This window comes from Pholis gunnellus (assembly GCF_910591455.1).
Source record: "Pholis gunnellus genome assembly, chromosome: 6".
Classification (NCBI taxonomy): Eukaryota; Metazoa; Chordata; class Actinopteri; order Perciformes; family Pholidae; genus Pholis; species Pholis gunnellus.
Window position 1 is genome coordinate 18,390,689 of NC_136532.1, and position 25,634 is coordinate 18,416,322.

At 40.4% G+C, this 25,634-nt stretch overlaps 2 protein-coding genes across 2 annotated transcripts; one reads left to right on the plus strand and one right to left on the minus strand.

The window, feature by feature from the left end:
• Window positions 1–9,526: 9,526 nt before the first annotated feature.
• Window positions 9,527–11,408, minus strand: ankrd39 (ankyrin repeat domain 39). The gene is made up of 4 exons (XM_079161948.1): window positions 11,003–11,408; window positions 10,715–10,818; window positions 10,424–10,627; window positions 9,527–10,323 (listed from the first exon to the last, which is right to left on the minus strand). Exons 1-4 carry the CDS (start codon window positions 11,094–11,096, stop codon window positions 10,177–10,179), a joined length of 549 nt encoding a protein of 182 aa, XP_079018074.1. The 5' UTR covers window positions 11,097–11,408; the 3' UTR covers window positions 9,527–10,176.
• Window positions 11,409–11,850: 442 nt separating this feature from the next.
• Window positions 11,851–16,455, plus strand: kctd9a (potassium channel tetramerization domain containing 9a). The gene is made up of 12 exons (XM_079161946.1): window positions 11,851–11,980; window positions 12,175–12,296; window positions 12,375–12,418; window positions 12,522–12,618; window positions 12,748–12,806; window positions 12,892–13,020; window positions 13,110–13,177; window positions 13,257–13,352; window positions 13,447–13,596; window positions 13,996–14,101; window positions 14,186–14,319; window positions 14,893–16,455. Exons 1-12 carry the CDS (start codon window positions 11,933–11,935, stop codon window positions 15,007–15,009), a joined length of 1,170 nt encoding a protein of 389 aa, XP_079018072.1. The 5' UTR covers window positions 11,851–11,932; the 3' UTR covers window positions 15,010–16,455.
• The last annotated feature ends 9,179 nt before the right edge of the window (window positions 16,456–25,634 follow it).

Sequence of the window (25,634 nt, forward strand, 5' to 3'; positions counted from 1 at the left end):
TCCGGACCATTGTCAAGACACATGCAGTAACGGGGACGGCTTCCGGTCTATTACTACAAAATAGAAGGAAACTTAGGCATCTAGAAATGAACTGGACTGAAGTATGCTAAATAAATGACTAAATGGCTACATGCTGATTTGTTTGAGTGGAGATGACTGGGGGATATTAACGTGGAGAGGATGCATTTATCAAAGATAAAACAGAAATCCACCGTTACATCAAATTGGAGAGCAAACATTACTTTTATTTTGTTACCTGCTCCAGACCAACTGCTGTCACACAAAAGTTTTGTTCATGTGTTAACTTACATCTTACTTTTACTTGAGTTTACCCTGGAATTAATTTGTTGTTCATCAAAGTTGTTCTACTCTGTGTTTCTATGAAAACAAGACAAAACAAAAAACCCACAAAAACAAATCACCTGGAAATATTGTGCACCTGCCCCATATTGCAATGCAAATACTTTTTTACAAAACATTAGTCACATACTTAATGCACCGTCAAGTTGTGTTTGTTGTTTAGCGCCGCACAAATGTTGTTTTTCCCTCCTTGTGGCTTTTATTTTGAATATAAAACAGCCGGAATTACGACATTATTCAGGCTGTTACTTTCCAGCTTGATGCAGGTCTGCACGGGCTGGTAGAAACCTGGCTCCCCCTGCCACCCACGGCACCAGAGCTCCACCAACTCTCCACAACGAGCTCTTTGCATTGTGGGATTGGAGACTAAACGACACAAAGGCTGATACTGTGACTATAAATAATTATAGGGCTCGTTTGCTACTTTCAACTTCCATGGTGGATACAAACTACATAAACTCACCTTTCAATCTACAAACTCAGCCCCGATCACAACAAAAACATTTTAAATAAAATACATAAGAAATATAAAATGCATGTACAACCAAAGAGTTCAACAAGATGGTCATTGAATTCGACAGATACAATGAGGGCCATAGAAGACAAGATTCATTCTTATTGATCACCACTTTTACTCAGGACACTCGGGATCACTGAGAAAAGACCCATGTAGATATAAAACAACAATAATGTACATATTTGTTGCATTTTACAGGAAGTTGAAACTATAACTACTTCCAAACTAAAAGCATATTGTTCCTGGAACAGTTGCGGTAACACTAAGAGAGCACATGCTGATGGTAGACATGACAAGACAAAGAGCTATCAGTGAAAAGAGATTTGACTAAACGAGCAGGCAATACTAAGAGAGAGTTCATCTGAGGAGGGACATTAAGAATACAGATAACCAACATGAATACCGATGCACAATGACAGAAAGTAAGCACTTTCAACAACTTCCCCTTCAAGGCAACGATAAAATGTCTTTGTTGTGCTGGCGTAAAGATCATATGCATTGGCAGCATATCAAACCGCATCAGAATTTCAAATGTAAATGCCAACTCAGCACAAACACAAGTGTGCACTGTCTGATCAAACACATAGTTCAGCTCATATGGTCTTTGATTTCATATCACAATTGAGAAATGATTGATGACTGCAGAGACACACGCGACCCAGCTTGGTAGTTAGATTAAAGAATGGGATGACAAAGAAACAGATTTGTGTTTCAACATGTGTTTCAGCCTTTCATCTTCAATGCAATGTCAACCTTGTGTGATGTTAAAGACATTAACAAAATGAGTTGACTTTAGTTTGAGCTTCATAGGTACCTCTGCTTTGCATTTGTAGATTCTGCGATCCTCTATAACCTGTCCTTTATTGACAAAGAAAACACCATCTCTTATATCGGTTGTAACACAAGCCCCAAACTGACTTTCTATCAGCAAACACTGATAGAAAGTCAGTGCTAGCAGCTTTGTCATGCTCAAACCCTCAGTATGCAGATGCAACTTGTGAATGTTAGATATACTTGTACTGATAACTTTGTCACATCAATATAAAACCACAGTTCTGTTCAATAACTTTCCTTAACTCAACTGATTTTACACATCAAAGTCTGTTTACAGGACTTTGGGAGTAGTAGCCTTCTATTGCACATGTGAAATAGTTCTATACTTCTTTTGTGGCTCCAGGGGGTGATTTGTGAAGTCTGGCAAACTTGCATCACCTTTTTTAAAATCAGACTTTATCATCAGTTGATGCTGAAAAAGAATCATGTAGTTAGAAAGAAATGAGGCGACCAGACCTCTGTAGCCCTCTTCTCATAGAGTGTTGCAGGAATAAGTCCTAAAACCTGGAAACGTGTTGGCGTCTTAGCACTCCCGGTTCCTCGTCTTGAAATTTATGTTTTTTTAATGGGTTTTTGGTTAGATGCCCAAAATAAAGTGGTTAACACAAGCCAAGAGATTTTAAGGTTTTGTTCCACTATATAAATCCTCTTGTGAATTTTGTACCCCAGCTATGTCTAAAAAAAAAAGCGGTTGCTAACAAGTGGCTAAATTAAACTACAAAATGCCATCACATCTAGTCCGCCTTCACAGCCTTGTTGTGTATACTCGCGCTCACGCGACGGTGGTTGTTCGTTTATAGAATAAAAACATCTTAAAAGTTGTGTTCATTTGTGAAGATTATCTTACTGATCAAAAAGTGTAAGTATCATAAACTCGAGATTATTTTCTGTAATGATCCAAAATCGAATAAAAAGATCGCATTGGCTTTTTGTCGAGGGAATCAGTGGAATGCTAACTTCCGAGTTGGCCAACATAAATTATTTATCCTTTCACCACTCTATTGCAGCCTTGGGCTAGCAGCCCAGAGGTGGAGTACTCTTTTAAAGCAATAGCTCAACATTTTGGATAAGAACGCTTATTAGTTTTCTTGCCGAGAGTTAGATGAGAAGATTTATAGACCTCTAAATTAACTGTGCACGCTACCCCCTGCAGCAGGTTAGCTTAGCTTAGCACAAAGAGTGTTTTTACAGTTTCTTTCTGTTTTTTGGTTGGGAGCAGTGACGAGGCAAATAGTAACCCGGCACATAACACGACGACGTGTTGCTTTTACATTTTGTTTTTTTAAGTCTTAATTAGTAAGCTTTAGAGGTGCCGGTAGTCAGATTCTGTCGCCTTTAGACAGAGCTAACCTAGCTGTTTTCCTGTTGACAGTGTTTGCGCTAAGCTAAGCTAAGCTAAGCTAACCGTTTGCAGGTTGTAGCTACCATATTGCACGCAGCCAGACACAAGAGTGGTATCAATCTTCTCAACAAACCCTTGGCAATAAAGCAAAAACATAATATTTCCCAAAATGTCCACCTTTCCTTAAAGTTATAGTGACTGACTGAAGCCAAAAAGGACAAACTGTCTTTATGTTACACGTTTAGATTGGTGTATTTCAGTCTGACACACTTTTTTTGTCAAATGCACTTTGAGCTCAAATTAACTTGCAGCTTCAAAGAGAGCTGCTGACTATGTAGCAGATGAACTGTGAATCTGACAACCGCATACATACCAGAGAAAAACCAAGCATGTTTATTACGCTATCTAATAGTGAGAGTTAAACGGGCATGTGCTGCCATAAGCCACATCTTAGGATTTCAGAGCATCAAAACACGACCGAGAAGATCTTTGATGCCACAGCAGTTTAAAAAAACAGATCTTTTATAGACATGTCTTATTGTGTCACTGATAAAGAGTTCCCTCGGGATGTGCGACGAGCTGTTAATGATTTAAAACCGTTTTACAGCAGACAAGAAAGCCTTGGCAGAAGTCATGTCATATGGAGATTCATTCTGTTGCTTATTGTTTTCCTTTGATGATAGAAGGTGTCTGATATATCTAAAACTCTGGAAATCTTCATCTCAGCCTGAGCAGCGACAGTTTGGGTGGTAAAATTTGTGCTAAACAGATGAGACCAATAAAAGTTGCTATTTGGTTGTTTATAGCAGCACAGGGGCGACACACTGTCTATATTTCTGATTCACTTGCACACATGAGAGTGAAAGCAGAACTTGTATTGGGGCTAATTTGAAAAAGCTCCAGTCATTATTCATTAACCTGTCCCTGTGATGTGTACATACCATCGTAGCTCAAGAAACATATAGGCGAACTCACCGACAGGGCTTAACTGAAAGGCTATAAAATGAAGGCACAAAGTTTATGATTTTAATTAATAATTACACAGTGCAGTTGCTTTTCATCTGTGAGGAAAACGCTAAACATGTTGTCTGCAGAGGACGAAATCCAGTAATTGGACCGGGAGTACGTAGGCTTTAAAGTCAGTTGAACTTTCGTTTAGATGCCTCTGACAAAAGCTAAGCCTAAATACAGTCTGTTTTAAGATGAGGTGGGGCATTTCTGGTCACTCCTCAGTTCCTTTCAGCGTAAGGAAATGTGCCGGACACTGTTAAAGCCAGGAATACCTTATGCAAAAGCAAACTGAAGGCAGGCTAAGCCACACATCAGCATGAGAACAAACAGAGAGTCATGCAATCCTCAGATGGAACAATATCTGGCCCAGGGACGCTTTGCATGATGATTTCCCTAGCAGCTTCTTGATCGCCCCAAAGTGGTGTTTTATTGTCCTCACTTTTCGTGTTTGCATTCCATTGTCACTGGGCAAGTACAAATATCCTCCTTTATGCAGAAAAATCTCAGACAGGCCTTCCACTACGTTGTTTGAGCCCAGCCCTCATCCATCCATCAGCAGTGCCCCGGTACTACGCAGGGCCCCCCAAACTCTGCTCACCAACCCCAGTCTGCTCTTTGACACAACACTGTTGTGGCTTTCCGGGCCTTTATGCTGGCTGTTGTCTGAGGCAGATTGAAGACCCTTTGTGTGCGTCAGCCCCTGTCCTGAGTGGCCGGGAGGAACCTGCTGGGCTGCGAGTGGAGAGACAGGAATGTGCATATGAATGGGCCAGTGTGTGCCGGGCACCTGCTGACAGAGGGACGCCGTGCCTCTATGAGTCTTAGTTCATCAGCGTAACCATCTTGTTCAATTACACATGCAGCGCGGTGTTGCGTTCCCTGGTCAGTCACACTGAATGGGAGTATTGTCACTTCAGTCGTGAATATTTTGCTGTTTGGTATGGTAGGGGAGATCTTAACAAATGTGGTGTCAGATGCATTGTTTTAGGTGTGAATAATCACTAAATGCAGCAGTTTACTTCTGCCCTTCTATTGTACTCCAACTACATTTGCCTCCATGTCTGAATGCATTGAAGAATCTGATTTATCTGATCTGATTTATACAAAATGAGGGCTTGCAGGATCTTGTCTTTACATGAAGTCTGCCTTTAATGCTTCACTTCTGACGATGAAAAGGTGACCCTGTTCATCAAAGATGACAGTTTTAGATATGACTCTTATCCAGTTCCCCAAAGTCTTTGTCTGACCATTTAACATTTTTAAAAAAAATACTAAATTTCAGGTTCTGCATTTAAAATGTTTAAGTAAAAGTAAGGTATTATGAGCAAAATGTACTTAAAGTAATCATAGAAGTACCTATAATGCCCCAAATGCCCCCCATTCTACAACATATTAATACATTGGATTATTATCACTAACACATTGATATTTAAGTAACATTTTAATGTTTAAATTAGATGAGATGGGGCTCATTTTAATTTCGTCATATACTCTTGGATATTTTACTGTACAACAATGCATCCTTTTATAAGTTCATCATATATATATGATGAAAAATGCCTGACTCTTTAGCTGCTGCTAAATGCTCTAAAACAGTAAAGTTGTTGGCTTGAAAACAAAAATTAGCCAAAAGAAGCCATTAGGCACCACAGAGCTGAGAGGAAGTGGAGAGACGGGTGATAATTCTCTGTGGATTTGTCATTACGTCTGTCTTTCAACATCCTTGCACATAATCATTTGATCCACTGTTGTGATATAAATAGTGAGCATAGACTCTTTATGGTTGTACTTTTTAGGATGAGTTTGGGTAACCTTTCCAGTTTTACTAGAGTCTTCATGTAAAAGCCAACCTTACTGACAATTTTATCAGTGAGTATACGGGACTGTGAGATATATTGTCTAAAACATGTCTGTACAACAACAGCAGTCTTTGGGTGAAACTTGATGAATTATCAATCCTTAGAAGGAAAAACAAACATGTAAAGTAGACATGCGAGTTAAAACTCAACATAGAATGGACGACGAGTCAACCTGTGCAAATGAACAATAACCTAGAAAAGCTCAACAAGGGGCATGCACAGTAGATAGTTCCTCTGCAGATTTGGCAGATGAGAAATAATAATCTGTCTGCTACGATGGGACCTAGATATATGATCCCAAAAGCTTCATTAATTGTCCTCTGACTCATATGGTACAGCGTATGCGTTGTTTGTCTGGCCCTGCTTTTGGGAAGATTACATCTCCATAATCAATAAAAAGAAACCATCCACCAGTCTGAAAAAACAAAAAAACATCTGGGAAAATAAAGTTCCTCGTCTCAAATATATCCACAATAACAGAGAAATGACAGCATGTTCACTGAGCACAGTTTACTGGGGAAACATTTTCATGATAATCGTCGCCAGTAGAGACGTTGTGACATTGTCCAGATGTGTCGGTTGAATTTTAGTCCATGTGTGGCTGCAGGAACCCAAATCCTGCTGACATGGCTTCTACATCCACTGTTTAAATTTCTGGGAGATCCAAACTTAAAGCTAACGAGTATGTTGATTATATCTACAGAAAACATGTATCACATGGTGGCAATTTGTGTTTGGCTGGATCACCTGATAAGCCGGACATTTCCCACAGTCACTGCGCTGATTGCCTGGAAGAGCTGAGCTGCAGCCTCTGGACTCATGGCTCTCATCACCCGCTGACCTGGAAAATGGGAGCGTAAGATCTGCTACATCACTTGAACCAGCAGACAACATGCTGCTTTGAAGTGGGAGTGGGCCTAAATTGGATTATGCAGCATCTCCGAGGAGCAGCTCCCGTAGATTTGATTACACACGCCCCGCTCGTCCAGCTCCCACACTCCCGATTTCCCCGATGCAGATGAGACAAAGTGGGGCGGTCCTCCATGCCAGAGTCTGGTACTCCACTACTTAATGTGTGCCCATCTGCCAGCCATTTACCTGATTACTTCGAGATAATTCAGACAGCTCAGGCTCTGCCAGGGCAGCTGGGAGGCAAGAGCGGGGCATTAGTTTTGTACAGGTGGACACAGGAGAGATAAGGACTGGATGACCCTTTTATCTATGAAAACAAACATCCGGATATCACCAAAATGGAAATAACTGACATCTGGCACAGTTGAATAAAATGGTGAATTATATATATTTTTAGTGTTGAACTACACAATTTTTCAACCACAAAAACTACTAATTTTACAGCTTATACATACTTATAAAAACTGGAGAAATACACACAAAGGACGAGCTGTTCTCATCATCCAATTCTGAGGCGAAAATGCAGTTTAAAATAAAGTGCCAAGCATTGACTTTAAATCCTCCATGCAAGCATGGCACACAGACCACCTTCTATTTCTGAGGAAAATAACATCCAGTCCTGGTTTAACTTGGGCTCATTATGGTGGAAGTGGGTTCCAGGGCCAGGAAGTTTCATTGCTTTCCAAATAAATCTCACTAAACAGAGTTGTAATCCAAATCACTCCTCTTGTGGAGTCCTCCCATTACGAAAAAGCTCTCAAAAGCTCGGCTTCAAAATCCCACCTTATCCGTCACTTGTTGTAACATTTGTACCGACAATACTGAGTTAAGTAGATTTAATTAATTGAAATTAACTTTTTTTTTTAAATCACAAAGCTACTTATTTTCACCCATCAGATGCCAGTTTGGTTGTTGCCACATAAAATGGGCAAAACAGCTCTCAAATTCAAACCAGCTCATGAAAAATGATCAAAAAAAAGAATGAGGCTGTTTAATATTCCTCCACTTTTACTGAGTGACACAGAGGGTTTCCATTACCTCGCTCTCTGCTACATAGAACCTGGCATGGGAACAATCAGAAGGTGCGGTGGGCAGAGAAGATTACTTCTCTGTTTCAAACAACACAATGAATGTACTTTGTTCTTCCTTCTATTGCAAAAACAAACATGGATATCTTCTAAACGATCTCCTCAATGAGCAGTGAAGTGAGGCTGAGCAAACTGCTGCTATTACCGACATGTGGCACTCAAAACGGGTGAGCCTTGTTCCTTGTCCCTAACAGCTCCTCAGTTGTGTGGAAGGAGGAACTTGTCACTGAGCGTAAGCAGCTCTCTTGGCTTAGTTCTGCGAGCACAAATACCCCCATCCCACTCCATCTACCCCCCCCCCCCACCCCCGACACCCCATCTCCTTGTGCTGTGTGGCGTCAGCTGCAATGAGCTCCAGATGTGGCCCGGCACCCCTCCAGTCACGGCACTGGATGTGGTTTGAAGGTAGTTTTGAAACACCGCCCACCAGCAGACCCAATGAAAGTTCCTCAGAATTCAGCGAGAGGTTTTGCAGGGTCGTGTATGTGCGGACTCAATGAGCGCCGAATAGTACAAACAGTGCACATCTGTGGAAGGCTGAGGGGATCTGCCTCTCGTACGCGCACATGTTTGTTGTTGAACATGCTTTGAATAAGTAAGTATATGAGACAATAGCTGAAAGTATTTCTATCCATTTCAGTAGATATGGAAATATCAACATCCTTTATTCACCCCTAAGCTTCCATTCTTTGTTCCCTTTGCTTATAAATACTGTTTTCTTTCAAAAGCACTCGATAATGTGTTTTGACTTAACTAAAGATAGCTCGAACTATCTCAGTGAGAGTGACAAGACAAACGCTAATAACTGCTAATCATAAAAATAAAATAAAAAGTTCCAGCACAGCAGTTTTGTTTTTAAAAGAAATACACATAAACATTGTGTGACGGTGAAGCTACTATTTCCTTTTTCTTAATCTGCCATTACAGGTCACTATAATACACAAGGACGTATCAATAACCACAGGAATAACAAACTAGCAACCGGACAGTTGTGAGGCTGAGGTCATTACTTCACCAAAAATCTGCTTTGTATCTTCTCACTGTAGAAGAGTGTGAATAATTTACACCCAAAGCAGCAGATCCCAAATATTTGCTGAAATACTCAGCGACATAAAAGTAGTACAGTCGAAGCAGCTGAGACATGCTGCTCGCAACGGGTCACGAGCAAAATATGTGTTTCTAAAGACCATGTCAAATTCTTTCAATATGTCATGTGTAAAGATGCCAATGTGTGAAAATGACCTGGAATCATCAACAGTTTAGACAAAAACAATATCCGTTCTTCATCAGTGAATAACCCATGGTGACATAAACATAATTAAACAGCTTGTGGCCCTCCATGATGTCTCACTATCAGCTGCAACAGTTACACTGATGCTTTTCTCTCTTCCTAACAGTTACCCCGTTTAGTTTTCCAACAGTGTGCTGGAAGGATCGAATGAGGTCACTGTGCGTGAGCTGCCAGCTATTTCACATGGTGTACTGGAAAAAAACACATGCTGCTTTTAAGACAATAGCTCCCCCTGCTGCCACACAAAAATACCAGCAAAGATCCCTTCATGATGTTGGCCTCCAGTTTTAATACAAACTCCTTTGTCCAACATGTCACATATTCAAAGAAAACCATCATTGATGCTGCAGTGAGAGCAAACGCGGGTGTTTGTAGGGCACAGCTCAAATACATTTGAAATGAAAGAAGAAATGTCAGAAGACTTTGTTCCTTTTAAACTGGACTGTTGTTTCTCTCTGGCCTGTCAGTAGCTACCTTGTACTGCTGCTCTGCTCTTGTATTGAACATAGAAATATGTATGTAAGGCTAATTCCACAGTGAAATAGCCATCCCATCCAAAATGGGAGTATTCACTTGATTCTTCCTTCCTCATCATCACTCAGCCCTCAAACTCCAACTAAGTACCTCAGCTGTAACTTGCTCCTCATAACACGAAGGCTGATGTGCGCAAACAGATTTATTATGAATTTGACAACTACCCGAACGAGAGTCTGGACACTGGTGTTATTTAACAGGTTTCACAAGTTTCTACAGTTTAGGACTAGGTGCAATTATCAAAAACAGGATGATGTTCATGGTATGAAGCTGGAAAATGTGATGTTGTGTCCCCCCAGGTTCGTTCAGTGGTTCTGTAGCCAAACGTAATGAATCCAGGTCAATATGAGACTTAGTATCACCTAGTATGTTTTGACCTCATATCAATTGTGTGACCTCAGCATGGCCCAGACGCAGTGTGTCCGTGGTCACCGAGGAGGTTTTAACAGCTCCTGCAGATCTTCCTGCGTTGCCAGCTGGAAGGGAAGCTGGAGCCTCTTGTTCACCCGGCTGCAGAGTGCTGGACAGTGCTTCAGAAGCAGCTCACACACCTCTTCATGACCCTGCTCAGCAGCCTGCTCGAGCATTTAACAGAGCAACATATACAGGCGGCGGTTAAATGATCATCAAACTGTCTCTCCGCAATGCTTTTTATCCCGTTCTGCAGTTCTGTACCTTGTGTAAAGGGGATGCACCATCGTCATCACAGATCATTGGATCTGCTCCGTGGTGCAGCAGGAGTCTGACCACATCGAGACGGCCGCAGTAAGCTGATCGATGGAGTGGCGTGGCACCGCCTGATGTCTGGGGAGATGCACAAGCACCGGCCTCAAGAAGAAACTTGCATACAGGGTGATGACCGCTGCGACTTGCATAGTGCTGAGATAAAATACACAAAATGCAGGAGTTTAGATACACGAGGCCACTTACAGCATTTACAGCCAAACATCCTCCCAGAGAACTCACCAGAGCTGTGTATCCAGTTGAGTCTCTCAGGTTAGGGTCAGTGCCCTTCTGGACCAAGAACTTGACCCGATCCAGGTCCCCATCCATTGCAGCAGACCAGATACCTGCATAGAGGGATGACACACAACAAAGCACTCTACTTCATAGACTGATCAGTCAAAAAGCTGTTAGCCAAGCCATTTAATCAAAAGGTGAAAACAGACAATGTAATGTGTGTTGTAAATACTTGAACTCTATCAGAACCGTGGTTTAACTCAGCCACCACATGCCTGACAGTTGAATGCAAACCTCGTTCAAAATCCATTTCAGTCAACGTCTGGTAAACACTGGCAGAGGAGACTGGATGGGAGCAACACGAACAATGGTGTTTATCAGACGCCATTGTATTAATTGCCACATACAGGATACAACTAAGTCCACACTGATTCAACCCTGAAGCTGTTTGAGGTACAGGCTTAGGTTACACGCGTCATGCTGTTGGACAGTTCCGTGTTTTTCCTTCATCTATCGTAATAGCGGACAACTTTGTGTTGCATTACCACCAGGCATATCTTCAAAACACACAACCCCCCAAAGTCATGTAAATAAATGAATGTTTAACCGAATAAAAACAATGTTATAAGTCAGAAACGAGTTGAAACAACGCAAATGGATGTTATGTCTGCTATACAAAGTGAATAAAATCACCAGGAGGCTGCCATAGCTGGCTCCACGTGTGAATAATCTGACCAATGGCAGAGCTGCAGTCAGAAGGCCTCCTTCAGGTACTCCATGATCCGGTCGTTTTATCGAGGTCTTATCCCGGTTTGCGTCCCAGAGGGTCGGTACATAGCCTTACTTTGTACCGTGGCAGCATAGTAATAACGAAAAGCGAATTATTACACTGGTGCAAAAGATATTTTAAATTTTTTATATATCACCAAAAAGCTACTCATCAATTGTGTTCATAATTGTTCCGTTTGATGCCCTAGTACACATTAAGGTATGTGATACGCTGATAATAAATACTTGAAAACTGTATCTGTAAATGAGGCTGAGAGGGTGCGATATTAAAATTCAAGCCATAACCAACACGAACCGAACTTGGGAGAATTGAACGTTACTATTCCTGTTTTTCCGACAACTTTTGAAGGCATCTTCTGTCTCGTGTTGTTGTCTGATGCAGCTAGCTAACGTTAGCCAGGTTGAATCGGCAAACGTGACCAAAGCGCCTAAAGAATGAGAAGAGTTACCCTGTTTGTTAACGGGACGTCTAAAAATGGCAAGGTTGGTATCAACTCTGTAAACTGTTTACGTCAGTGCTTGGGCCGCAGAGTGACTGAACATACGTGTGTCATCCCAGCTCGTGACGAACGCTAATCTCACACTGTAACCTACCTGCTACGCATCAACACTGAGTCACCCATTTCGCTTCAGACTCCCTAACAACCCACTGATTTTTGTAAACATTTCTCTTCTAGGTTGTAGCAGTATACGGGACCTTGTCCGACTTACTATCCGTAGCAAGCAGCAAGTTAGGAATCAAAGCTGCCTCTGTATACAATGGAAAGGGTGGTCTCATAGATGACATTGCCCTTATAAGGTGAGCTCATCATGATTAAAATGTAGCGTGAGTGCAGTGTGAGCACACCAACTTAATCTGTGTCTGTTTCTATAACAGAGATGACGACGTGCTGTATGTGTCAGAAGGAGATCCATTTGTTGGTGAGTGCTGTGACATGTCTGCAGGAGTCTCATCCACTGTCAAGTTGAATATGGCCTCTGACACTCAAGTGTCTTCTTCTTCTTCTCTTTTGTTATATCGCAGACCCTCAAAATGAACCCAAAGTCACATCTGATCATCATGGAGCACACACCGACTGGCTGACCCTTAATATTGGTGGTCGTCCCTTCACCACCACCAGGTATCTTTGTTGTTTATGCTGTTTTTACTATTAATAAACACACTTCTGATTGCTATACTACAGTGTGCATTTATATTTGTTTGTTTTTTGTTGCCTTTTCTTTGTTGAATGCGTCTGTTTTGTGTTCAGGAGCACCTTGGTCAGCAAGGAGCCAGAGAGTATGCTTGCTCATATGTTTGGAGAGAAAGGTAAGTTATGGCTAATCAGCCGGCATTTCCTTTTTGTTGAATACGAGGCATCCTCTCAGACGTGTTCTGTCCGTGTTTGCTCCAGATGTGTGGGGGAACACGCAAGACGAGCATGGGGCTTACCTGATCGACCGCAGCCCCGAATACTTTGAGCCCATCCTCAACTACTTGAGACACGGTCAGCTCATTATCAACGAAGGCATAAATATACGAGGTAAGCTTTCTGACGAACCCTAGATGACGGAGTCTACCGGGGTTATTAAATTCAATTTCCTGATAATATTTGTGGTGAATGTCTTCCAGGTGTCCTCGAGGAGGCTCGCTTCTTTGGAATTGAGCAGCTTGCCGAACAGCTGGAAGTAGCAATCAAGGTAATATGAAGCGTGGAAGGTAAATAGTTTTAATTTGGATCACTCCCTTGAATGCGTCGTGACTTCCTTTTTCAAACAGAACACACAGCCACCAGAGGACCACTCTCCCATTTCCCGCAAGGAGTTTGTTCGCTTTCTTCTGGCAACCCCCACCAAGTCAGAGCTTCGCTGTCAGGTACAGTTCAATCAAAACGTTTTCATTCACCCCGTCATTTCACCGTATCCAGTCAACATTTGACGCCGTCGCTCTCAACTGTTTTTTTTTTTAGGGTCTTAATTTCAGTGGTGCGGATCTGTCCCGACTGGATTTGCGCTACATCAATTTCAAGATGGCTAATCTCAGCCGCTGCAACCTGACACATGCCAACCTGTGCTGTTCCAATCTGGAGCGGGCAGATCTGTCTGGAGCCAACCTGGATGTGAGTCTGAAAGCTCTTTTCTTGGCAGCACTGAACGATCCATGTGCGCATACAGCATCGGCAGACTAAGTGCAGAATGTTCTCAAAAATCTCACTGTGCGGAAGCAAACTTTTTCTTATTCTGTGTCATTTTCGTGATATTTTATATATTTTTTTGTCCTTCCTGCTGGTGAACAGTTTGGTTTTAGCAACATCACACCTAATGCCCCCTCAGTTGTATGGAGGAAGGGCCCTTCTGTTCTTAAACACCTACTCTCACATTCACCTCATTAAAAGAACAATAAGCAGACTGTTTCTTCCTCACTCTGGTAACTTAACATACATTACTTCTAAGGCGTAACTCAATATTCACTTCTACTAACATTATGAACGCTTTGGATCTTGTGTTGTCTGTTGAAGGGGGCTAACTTACAAGGGGTGAAGATGCTCTGTTCCAATGCAGAGGGAGCTTCTCTCAAAGGATGCAATTTTGAAGATCCATCTGGACTGAAGGCCAACCTGGAAGGTAATCCAGCACAACTCTTAAACAAATTGCGGAACAGTTAAACGTATATGTAGTCGTGTTTTAACCAAATGCTTTTATAATCAGGTGCTAACCTGAAAGGAGTTGAGATGGAAGGAAGCCAAATGACCGGCATCAACCTGCGTGTGGCCACTCTGAAAAATGCAAAGCTGAAGAACTGCAACCTGCGGGGAGCCACTTTAGCAGGGACCGATCTCGAGGTGAGTTCGGCCGTCAGACGGGATTATCCCTGAAAACACTCACGTTGACTCAGCTGGTAATCTTATTTACAGCAACTTTCTAGGACCGAAAAGGAAAATAAACAAGCAGTTAAATCTTGATTTCAGTCTTTTTTTCTGCATTAGGTTTTTACGTTTCAGGCTGATATTGCAAGTAAATGAAAGTGTTGGAGTAGATATCAGATTGATTTGTAGAAGACTAGCTTTTTGAACCTGAAGTGAGCATGTGATAATACATTTATATATTAAATCAGAAGGCTTCACTGATTCTTTTTCCTGTGAGATAACATAACATGTTGACCATAAATAATGAGAGTTCACACAAGCCTTTTTGAGGACTAGAGTGTAGCACAAAGGCTTTCGTTCTTACGCTGTTGGTTGGACAAAACAAGCAATCTAAAAATGTGAATTTACCCTTTGGGAAATATGGGATATACACTAAATAATCGTCACCCAATGCTCCTGTAAAATATTTATAATACATATACAGTTCTCCGGTTACATTGCAGGTTTGTCAGACCCATTTAAACCTCCTGTTTTACTGCCTTTTTGCAGAACTGTGACTTGTCCGGCTGCGATCTGCAAGAAGCCAACCTGAGAGGGTCCAATGTAAAAGGAGCCATTTTTGAAGAGATGCTGACCCCTCTGCACATGTCACAGAGTGTCAGATAACTCAGCACACACACAGACACACACCAGTGTCCAGTGTGAGGCCACAGCTGGCTTCTTTATTGCTCTTTCCTCCAACCTCTCCTCTAGTATATTCCCCTACTCTCACTCTTTACCTGCAGCACAGGTAGTTATATGCACATCCCTGGCATTCCTCCTATATTATGTTAGCTTTAAATATCTTTGCACTAGAATTTATTCAGGGTTGTCTATACATGTTTGTACGGTAGGATGTTTATAAATGTTCAGCTGCATATATCACCAAAACAAAAATAATGTTCCTTGTGTATTTAGATGTGTCTGGATGCAATCCAACGACTATACTCCTTTTAATGTTCAACATCATTTATATTCACTTCATATTACTTGACGTGTTAATGGGAGTCAAAATCACATTATCTGTGCGCAGTCGAGTTCAGAGCGCTGAGCTTCACTGAATGCTGCTGTGGCAGAAGTAGAAGGTGTCACTTACCAATAACTGTGTCGCAATATATTCTGTCTGTACCCTAATTTTGCTGGATTCAACGTATTACAAAGGAAGCAATGCAAGCCAAAGCCTTAACAATAGCACAGTCTAAAAGACTAAGAGTGCTGTTGGTGCACCGTGAAACTATGCGTCAGGCTAGTTTTTAAACACAGCTTGGGTATGCAATACATTATTTACAGCTGTGAGGTTTCTTCTTTCCTACTCTCCAATATTGTTTCTTAAAAAGCTTTCCCTTGTCTTGCGTTCTGTGATTCTACCTCTTTTTTTAATCCGGTGTGCGAGCGATCGACCATTGCATGCATTTGACTGCTTATTGTAATGTTTACGTATGACACTCGTTGTTCTTCAGTTTCCCATTCGGAGAAGACTCGGTGTGCTTTAACAGAACGCCGCGTGTTCACACGTCGATGTTGTCAAAGTGGGTTCGCCTGGAAACATGCTCCATGTATCGATTTGTATCACTTAATCATGCTTTGAACTTATTTGCACAAGTGTATGTTAACTTGTATACATGTTATACCTTTTCACCAAAAAATGTTTGGTGCTTGTAATCTTAATGTAAATCCAAACTTCCAAAAAAAAAGAAAAATGCATATTATTCGAGTAGGCTGTCAAGGATGTCACTTTGCATGTGTGAAGAGCTGAACTTGTCTTTGACTGGGGAAGCTTCTCAAGCTGTAGCTCAAAGCTGCTCTGATGCAATACTATTCACTCAATTCAATAGGAGGTACTCAGCCTGTAAGGATGAATGATGAAGGCAATCATATTGTGTGTTTCACCGTGAGCGTGAAACTCTATGGAAGAGCTATGGTTATTTATTTTAATACATCTCACTGAATGCAATATGGGGCAATGGTTGGCTTGTGTTTAAGACAGAGAGTGGTGTAGGTCTCACTGTCTATGATTATTGCACTCGACCGTGGAAATATATTTCCATCAATGACTGTTATAAATAAACTGCTATGAAGAAGAAGAAAAAACTGTCCTCTGATATTTTTTTTTTTAATCATTTATTGTGTCTCAGTTTTGGATGAGCTAGTGTTTTGTACGTTCAAAATGTGTCATAAAAGGGCCCGACAGGAAATAGCTGAAAATGGTCGGTCCCATGTAGCTCTGGAAGTCGCCAATAAGTGTTACTTAATCCCACTTTGTGACCCCCTGTAGTGAAGTTACGTGCTAACAGGAAGGGAATAGGCTTATATAAACCTTGGAATGAAGTGTGCAGCAGGATTCTCAAAGGACAGCAGACAAGAGGAGCCTGCTTGCCTCGTGAACAGAAGGTAAGAAACTATGACAGTGTTTGGGGGTTAAACTAAAAGTACATGTTAAAAACATAGTATGCTTATACAATATGTGCAGTCTTTCCCCCCCACCAGAATGGCTCCAAAAACCTTGGCCTTGTGTCTGCTACTCGTGGGGGCAATACTGCCACAGGGCGGCTGTCAGCACTGGTCGTATGGACTGAACCCCGGAGGGAAGAGGGATCTGGACAGCCTTTCAGACACACTGAACTATGTGAGGCTTATGTAGTTATTATGTTATTATGTAGTCTCATGGCTACTCACACGTTTCCTCAACATTGAGTGCCCCTTGTTCGTTTTTTATCCCTTTGCACATGTTCATTGTGATGTTTTCTTTCTTCAACAGCTAGTTCAGGCGTTGCCACACGTGGACACACCCTGCAGTTTTTTGGGTTGTGCAGAGGAATCACATATTGCCAAAATCTACAGATCGAAAGGATTTCTTGTAAGTTTTGCTCATTTGTAATTCTGTTTATTTCATCAATCATTATCTATCACCTTATGTTTCTGATAAAGTTTGAATTTATTCTAACAGGATTAATCTCTTGTTCTCTTTTAGGGCAGTGCCAATGACAGGGAAGATGGACACATCACATACTAAAAATGATGATTGTTTGATTCTACAATAAATATTATATAAGCATATCACCATTGTTGTGGGTGTTGCATTGTATATTTCCAAATCACAAATGCAAGCTACACTCCTTTACTTTACTATCAGGCTTCTGCTCTACCTCTAAATGTCTCATAAATTAATTTGGTGTTAAATTCAGGATGTTGGACGGCCGTATGCACAGCATGTTTTTGTCAATATAACTGCTAGTAAGCAGGAATACCAGAGCGCATTTTAATGCCTTTGAAGATTATTTAGGGGGACATCATTAGTTTTGTGTTTCTATTAAGAACATTTTGTCAGTTTTCTCAAATGACAAGATTGTTATACGGGTGACATGTTTTTTATATCACAAACCAGTTTGAAACTTGGGCTGCTGGACCTTTTGCTTTTAAAGAAGTGAAGGTGAGGCTTTGGGGTGTTTGCACTGTTTGATGGCAATATAGGCAAGTCATTGTTCATGCATGGTTGAAGAGCTTGTGAATACACCAGTAACATCAAGTTATGGGTGAGAGACCTTTGTGCAATCCCCCACAGTGACTTTAAACCACTGTTCCGCTGCACACCAGTAATCCTCAGGTGTACCGTGGGAAAATGTCCAATTTCACTTGATTGGTGCAAAACAAAAAAATATTTAGTTGCCGCAAATAATTTGCCATTGTTGAGCATCTGAGCCTGCAATACAGTGGCTGCATAAGTAATTAAATACTCTTCATGCCAGTGGGTGGCAGTAGGTAGCTCAATCATGATCTTGTTAATGTAAGATGTATTAAATGATGCGCGGGAGCGGTTGCGGTGAAGAACAGAGATGGAGAAATATTTCAAAAAGAAGGGACTATTTTGTTCGCCTGAGTACACAAACTGAGAAACGGGTAACTTTTATGAGAAAAACACACATGTGTCTGAGAAAGCTTTCAAAGCTAAAACTCTTTGGGACGTGTCTGTCTTGACTGGAGAGATGAGATTTTACTGTTGACTTGCTAAACAGTCACTTGTTCCCTCTGCTTCAAACAGCAGTACAGTTTGATTTCATCCTCTGATGACTGTTTACAGCCTTTTTTTAAAGCAATGTTCCATTCTGGAGCCGCTCACCGATACAGGACTCGGCTTCCACACAGATCACTCACTTTGACACGGAGCCTTGAGGGAGAAACACTTCAGTGGAAGTTCACAACCAACAAACTGCCGCCATCTGGTTTTTCAGACTCTACAATATCTGTGTTCAGCTGACATGGAGAAGAGACAATGCTAATGATAAGGTAAACCATATTATTGCAAACATGTTGTAAAGTCTTTTTCTTTTTCTTAAAGCCATGTGATTTTTTTAAACATTATATGTGTCCAAGTTCAAGATATTATGATATTATTTCTTGTCCAGGCAGTCAGTCTGTGTCAGTACCTGCTTACAACTCAATAACACACCGAGGTATCTGTTAATTGATTAACATACAATAACTTAATTTTAAGACATCTATCTCCTCGGGGAATCCTAAAACAGATCAACATTTCCTTAAAGTTGATTTCACTGTAACAAGTTTGTGTTGGAAAAATTAATATTGGTTCCAATCAGGTCTTTGCACCTTTTATTGCAATTGCTACTGGTTTTTATGAGATTAATTCATTGTTTTTTTAAGGAGAAATGCACCATAGTTTAACAAAATTAGCATTGTACAGTACATGAAACTACCCACGGTATATATAGTAGTTAAAACTTGACCAGCAAGAACATTAAATTGCTGCATGCTACATGTTGATGTTTCAGAAATAAAAGTCCAACACTATACCATCATTAAACAGTGACAGGGACCATTCTGCCTGCTGGTAAATCATATTTTAAATTCATACAGGACCTTTAAATACAAGTAATGATTATTTTTGATTGTCATCTCCTTGATTCTCCTGTGTCTCCACTCTTAGGGTGGGAAGAGTTGCAGCTCACACAGTTTAGGAGGTCAGACACCTGACGGAGCAGAAGCAGAAAAGGAGATCCTGGAGCCTCAGACAGAAAACAAAGGCCGACAGTGAGGGGAAGGACGATAACGCAACCACTTGACTGGCTACAACAGGAAGCATGAGATACGATTTTTTGTTACCTCTCTCCTCTTCATCTCAACCTGTGTGAAGGAGGGAGATGAAGTTAAAGAGGAGGGAGTAAACAAAGAAGGAAGAAGGAAGACAAGGAGATGATGAGTGAAGAGGTAGAGAAAGATACGATTTGTTGTTACCTCCCTCCTCTTTTTCTTCATCTCCCTCCTTCACACTTCCTCATTTATTCATATCCTTAACATATCAGACATTCTCCTTTATTTTGCATCCTTTCTATGCTTCTTTTGTTTCCCATCTGCCCTCCCCTGCTTTATCTTCTATCATTTACCCATTCACTCTTCCTCTTCTTCACCGTTCATCCATCTGCACTTCTTGTGCCTCGACTATTGTAGTTTACATCTTTACCCTTCTTTAGTTTAAATGTTGTACCTCCCACTCCCCTTTCTTCACATTTCTTCCTTTACACATCCACTCTCCCACCCTTATTCATCCTCTCTCCATCGTCCTTCCTTTACCTCTCCACCTTCACCTGTTCTTCTCCCTCAGCTTCGTGTTCAGCCCCGTGCCTCACAGAAAGAAGGCACTGAAGTCTTCTCTGTTTCAAATAAATAACGTCAAATTGTAACTGTATCAATATGATTTATACTGCAGCATTTGTTATGAGGATTCAATAAATATGAAACGTTAACATTCTGAAATTCGACATTTGATACATTCTTTCTGTTTTGTAAAGTAATTCACTCTATCAACAAAATGTTTTCAATATTTGACAAAAGGGGTCATTGCAGAGCAGAGCTGATGAGGTAATAAAATACACAATACACTGGCTTTCTTTTTCAGGCAGCTGCAGGATAGCCTTGTCTTAATTGTCATTCATTCTGCCATAATGATCCAGTATAATCTCTGGTTTGCTGTGCACCTGATGTCCTAGTCAACCTTCCCTTGAGGAGTTCTTGTTCCAGGCTGTTTGGTGTGAAAAGATAATCAGAACATGCTACTGTGTGGCCACAGCACATACAGTACTGCACTATTAACTACAGTAGTACAATTTTGAGGTAGTTGGTCTTGTATTGTCATTTTATGCTACTTTATACTTTTACTCCACAACATTTAAAATGGGAAAATATTGTACTTTTTACCATACTACATTTATTTGGTATTGTAACTAGTTACCTTCAGAATAAGATTTTCAATTAAAACTGACAAGTAATAAGCTTGGAAAATATAATGCATGTTATGCAATGTTATAGATTAAACCAACCTTTTTGGCTTATGACTCCTCTAATAAAATCACTAGTTTCACCACGATATTATATTATATTGATTACTTGGATGATACAATATTTGCTAAGGAGTCGGTTCAATTCAGTGGCCTGTGATCTATATGAAATAATATCATAATCTATTTAACACAGTCAGTTAAATGTATGTCAACTCACAAAAGCTACTAAAATATGATTTGACAATCTTATTTCCTGCCACATTAATCATCTCACGACCCCTCAGATTTATCTTGTGACCCTTTTGAGAGGGCCGGACCCTTAGGTTAAGAACCACTAGACTAAAATAATCAGCTTCACCTCGACAAACTACACGATTAAAATGTGGCTTATTGATGTGATATATATCAATCAAGGGGCCAATTTTCTGCAGAATGAGTACTTTTTCTTTGATACTTTAAGTTCATTTTGCTAACAATACTTCTGTACTTTACTTAACCTAAATATGATTTTGAATAAATTACTTTTACTTTTATAGCATTTACCGTTTATAGCATAACGGTACTTTTACCTAAGTTAAGGATCAGAATACTTCTTCCACCACTGGTCATGTGCAACACTGACCCAACAGGTGTAAATGTGTTTACTTACAGATTTAGGAGAGGTGGAGGGAAAAACATTTACGTGGCAACAGAGGACATTTTTCACAGCAGACATTTTGACTTGTAGAAAAAGCCCAGGGGAAACAAATTCCGTTAACGATGGCTCATCATCATGGCTCATTGCTGTCCCAGCAAGCCGTGCCAGTGAACCAGTGATTCTGTCATTTACGTCAAAATGTCTGCTATTTTTAAAAATTCTGTCAAATTGACCTGGTCAACAGAACAGACAAAGATACTGAAAGTTCTGAATTTGTTTTTCTTTTTGCAAAACTTTTAGGTGAAGTGATCAGGTCAAGGACTCAGTGTCCCGCCACCAGATGGCACCAGAAAACAACATGAGACTGCATCCTTGAACGTTTCTACTTGTTCATTACTGTGTTTTATTGCCTCTCTGATTCATAAAATAATGTACCATAAAAAATCCAAATCTACACAATCTCTCCGACTGCTGCTGAAACTTCATCTACTGTATTTTCCATAAGGCTGGATCAGATCCTGCCAATACTTATTGTAATTTACTGCACTTTATTGTGTTTGTTCACCATGAGGTCGTGTGTCTGAAACCAATTTATTGTATTGTAATAGCTCATTGCCTGCTTGGCTTGTTTCACGTACACGCTACAATCTCCTTTGGATTATAAAAGTGCTTTTCACAGTTGGTTAAGCAACATTAAAATGATTTGACCTGGCAACACATGTGTGTGTGTGTGTGGGTGTGTGTTTGCCAGTAGCGTATGGAATCTAAACAAACTGAATGAATAATCGAAGTTCATCCATCATGGAGATTTGACGCTGATACAACAGCCTTTAATATCCTGCTGACAAGCGTATGGCGAGGTCACGCTCTTATCTCCAATGGAAAGTGTTTTTTTTAAAGTAGTTCAATCTATTTGTCACTCTGCTGTTACTCAGCAGACACACACACACACACACACACACAACAGAAATTACTTCCGTGGGTTTTAGCTACTTTTGTTAAGCATACACCTGACACCATATGGGTCAAGTATTGTCCTTTATTGAAAGTGAATTGATAAGGGAGTAATAAGTGAAAGTCAATAGCACAGCAGGACACACAATATTTACTTAAGATCAACTGATCTCGATGGTCTCGATGATTGGTACTTGTACCATTGTGGACAATAACTCTGAGTGCTCAGCTACCCTCCATGTTTAAATCACACACATCATATCAGAAGCATTACTTGCGGGGAAAGTTATTTACATTTTTTTTAAAAGTGGAACATCAAAGTAGCCCTAACTTGGGTTATTAAAAAATATATTCAGACAGGAGCAGTGGGGCATTTGATTTTTTCAAACTATATTAATAAAACACCTGTTGGAGACATGCAGGCCTACAGACCCTGCTGAGCTTCAAGGCTACTTTCACAGCTGTGAGGTCCACCAGGTTACTTCTAATTAGTCCTATGAGACCAGTCTGCAACAGATTGAACTAATAGAAGGGAACATCGGCCATAATCCCATGGGTGAAGCAGGTCAGCAGTGGAGTCTAAATAAATGTTGTGCGTTTAATTCTTGCAGAGCCTCTAGTCCCTAAACTTGTGGATGAAACAACAATAAGGATTTTTAACAGCAGATATTTTGACTTGTCATAGCAGGAAACGCTAATTACGATAAAGGAATAGCTCAGCGTTTTGGGAAATATGCTTATTTGGTTATTTATGTTAAGCTAAGAGCGAGAGTGTTATAGGCCTATCGATCCTCTCTTTCCTTTACTCCCTTGTCTGCATGATAATTATGAGTAGAAAACTAAATCTTCCACAGCCTAGCACCTCTAAAGCTCACACTTTTACACCTACGTTTTTTTTTATCTTAAACAAATGAGAAAGAGGCCGCTGTGCTTGTTAATAAGTGAGCTTTAGAGGTGCTGGTAGGGGGATTTTTTTTTAAATCTCCACACAGCTGTTTCCAGTGTTTATGATTACCATTGAATCAGCATGCAAAGTAAAGATGCCCTGTCACACCTAAATGGAATACAGTCGGGTCATAAATGACACCTACAGCTTTTTCTGCAGGTAGCAACTCATAGTAACTGCATAATGTAAGAATTTCAATTTAATAAAAGCTCAGTATGTAATAATCAGCACATACGGTGAGAAAAACATGAGTGCACAACGTAATAACAGTTCTGTGCATTATGCTAAAAGTTATAACATTATGATGAAATCATTACATTTTGCATCATGTAAAAAAGAAGTTGAATAATGTAATAAATTCAGTACTCCCTTGTGTTCTTGAAGCATATAAGCCTTTCAGTTTTATGACCCAAGTGAAGTCCTCAATTTAAAGCAACTGGACTAGAGGACATTTTTAAATCAATCAATGCAAGAACACTTAAATAGCCCAATGTCCTAAAAGTTTTAAAATGCACTTATTGCCAAATCTAGACTTATTTTTTCTTTCTTCCTTTATGTGAATGAGCTGGAAACCAAGCGTCACGGAGGCAGGGTTAAAATAATTGCTAGTGCGCTAGCTCTGCTCTATTTAATAAATGGCATATATGAATAAATAGGGCCCCACCACCAACGTGCACACTTCTCTTTATAAATCCACGCGTGCAGTTATTCCACTATTCAACAATAGTTTTGCTCAGTTTATAATGTAATGATTTTCTCATAATGCATTCACTTATTATACTATGCGCAAAACCGTTATTATGTTTTGCGGTCATGGTTTTTATACATTATGCACTAATTATTACAATATGAGCTTATATTACATTTAAGTTACTACATTATGGGCAGTTATTACATGGCAAGTCATAATGTCTTTACTTTACAGTGACTGCTCACAATTCTACCACCTTGATGAGCCAGTTCAAGTCAAAAAGGCAGGTACTGTATGTGCATTACCCTGCAAAAAATGTTATGTCTCACTTTCTTTGTCATCCTTCTTTTCAAGTGAGAGAAAAATCAAACTGAGGTGGTTCCGCAAGAACCGCCTCAGCCTGGCGTAGCCCTCTGTAGGTGTTTAATAAAATGCCCTTAATAGCTTAGTGCTGTGTGTCAGCTTGAAGGAAACCCATTGAAACCCCTTAGGAAGCTGTAACCAGGCAACTAAAGCAGGCTGTGGTCTACCTCTTTTCTTCTGGTCAAAGAAAATGGAAGGTCAGACGCAGAGGCCAGATCCTAAATTGTCAGGACTAGATTATAGAGTTGTAAGAATGTCTTTGTTTGTCTATTGTACCTATCTATCTATGCATATGTGTTAGTCCTATTTTTCGTTCTGTGAAGACTGCAGATGCATGCAACCCCAAAACCAATTCTCAGGAAAAACTGGCTGACACCAATTAGGTGGTTTCTATTCCTGGCTGTCAAGTCTGCTTGTGTTATGCAAGACAAAACTGTGTGAGTGTTGGTGTGTGTGTTACTAATACTACAGAAGAAACAGACTAAATTGAGTATACAATCAAGATTTCTAGATTTATCCCAAAAGCGCAGACCCACAGGACTGTTTTACCTTGAATTAATCTCGGAGGATTACGTGTGTATACCTCAGGTCTGACATAACAGTAATGCCAAACATACAGTAATAAAAAGGTGAAAACAGGAAAGGCTCCCTGATATAAACCCTCCCATATCTAATGAATGAGGAAGTCCCGGGTCCAAGCCTTGAGGGCAATTAAATTTAAGAGAAAAGGGAAGTATCGACTGAGCTGATCTAAAAGTTTGACCCTTAGATGAGCTACCTGTCAGTTTCAATGCGTCCTACAGATGTTAGCATAATACCATGATTATGATTCCCGAGGCAGCAGCCCAACTTCCTGTGACCTTTTCATCTGCCAGAACAAAAGGATTAGTTCCTTCTCACAAGGTGATCGGAGGTGCACAAAGCCAGTGATTTTGTCTGACATCATCGCTTACAAGATTTTCAACAGAAAAATCCTTTTGTGAATCCGTGATGCATTATATACATAGAATTTCTCAGCTCAGCATGGAGCCTGCAGATTCACATTCCAATGTAGCTCAAGTGAACACTCTCTACATCTAGAACATTTTGATCTTCGCCAGTGTGAGAAAGACTCACACATCAGGGAAGGGCTTTCTTTTGATGAAGCAACAGAAGAAATTGCAAGAAATTATTATCACTGTTAATATGGGAACGAGGCAGAACTGGAGTTATTATGCCCTCTTATTACGGTAGCAAGGCAGGCAAAAAAAAAGAAATTTGACAGAAGAAATTTAAATGCTCAAAACAACAGCTTGAGGAAATCTCTCACCAGCTATGTAGTTCATGTTGTTCCTGTGATCTAGAGAGATTGCTTATGAGAATCTCTCT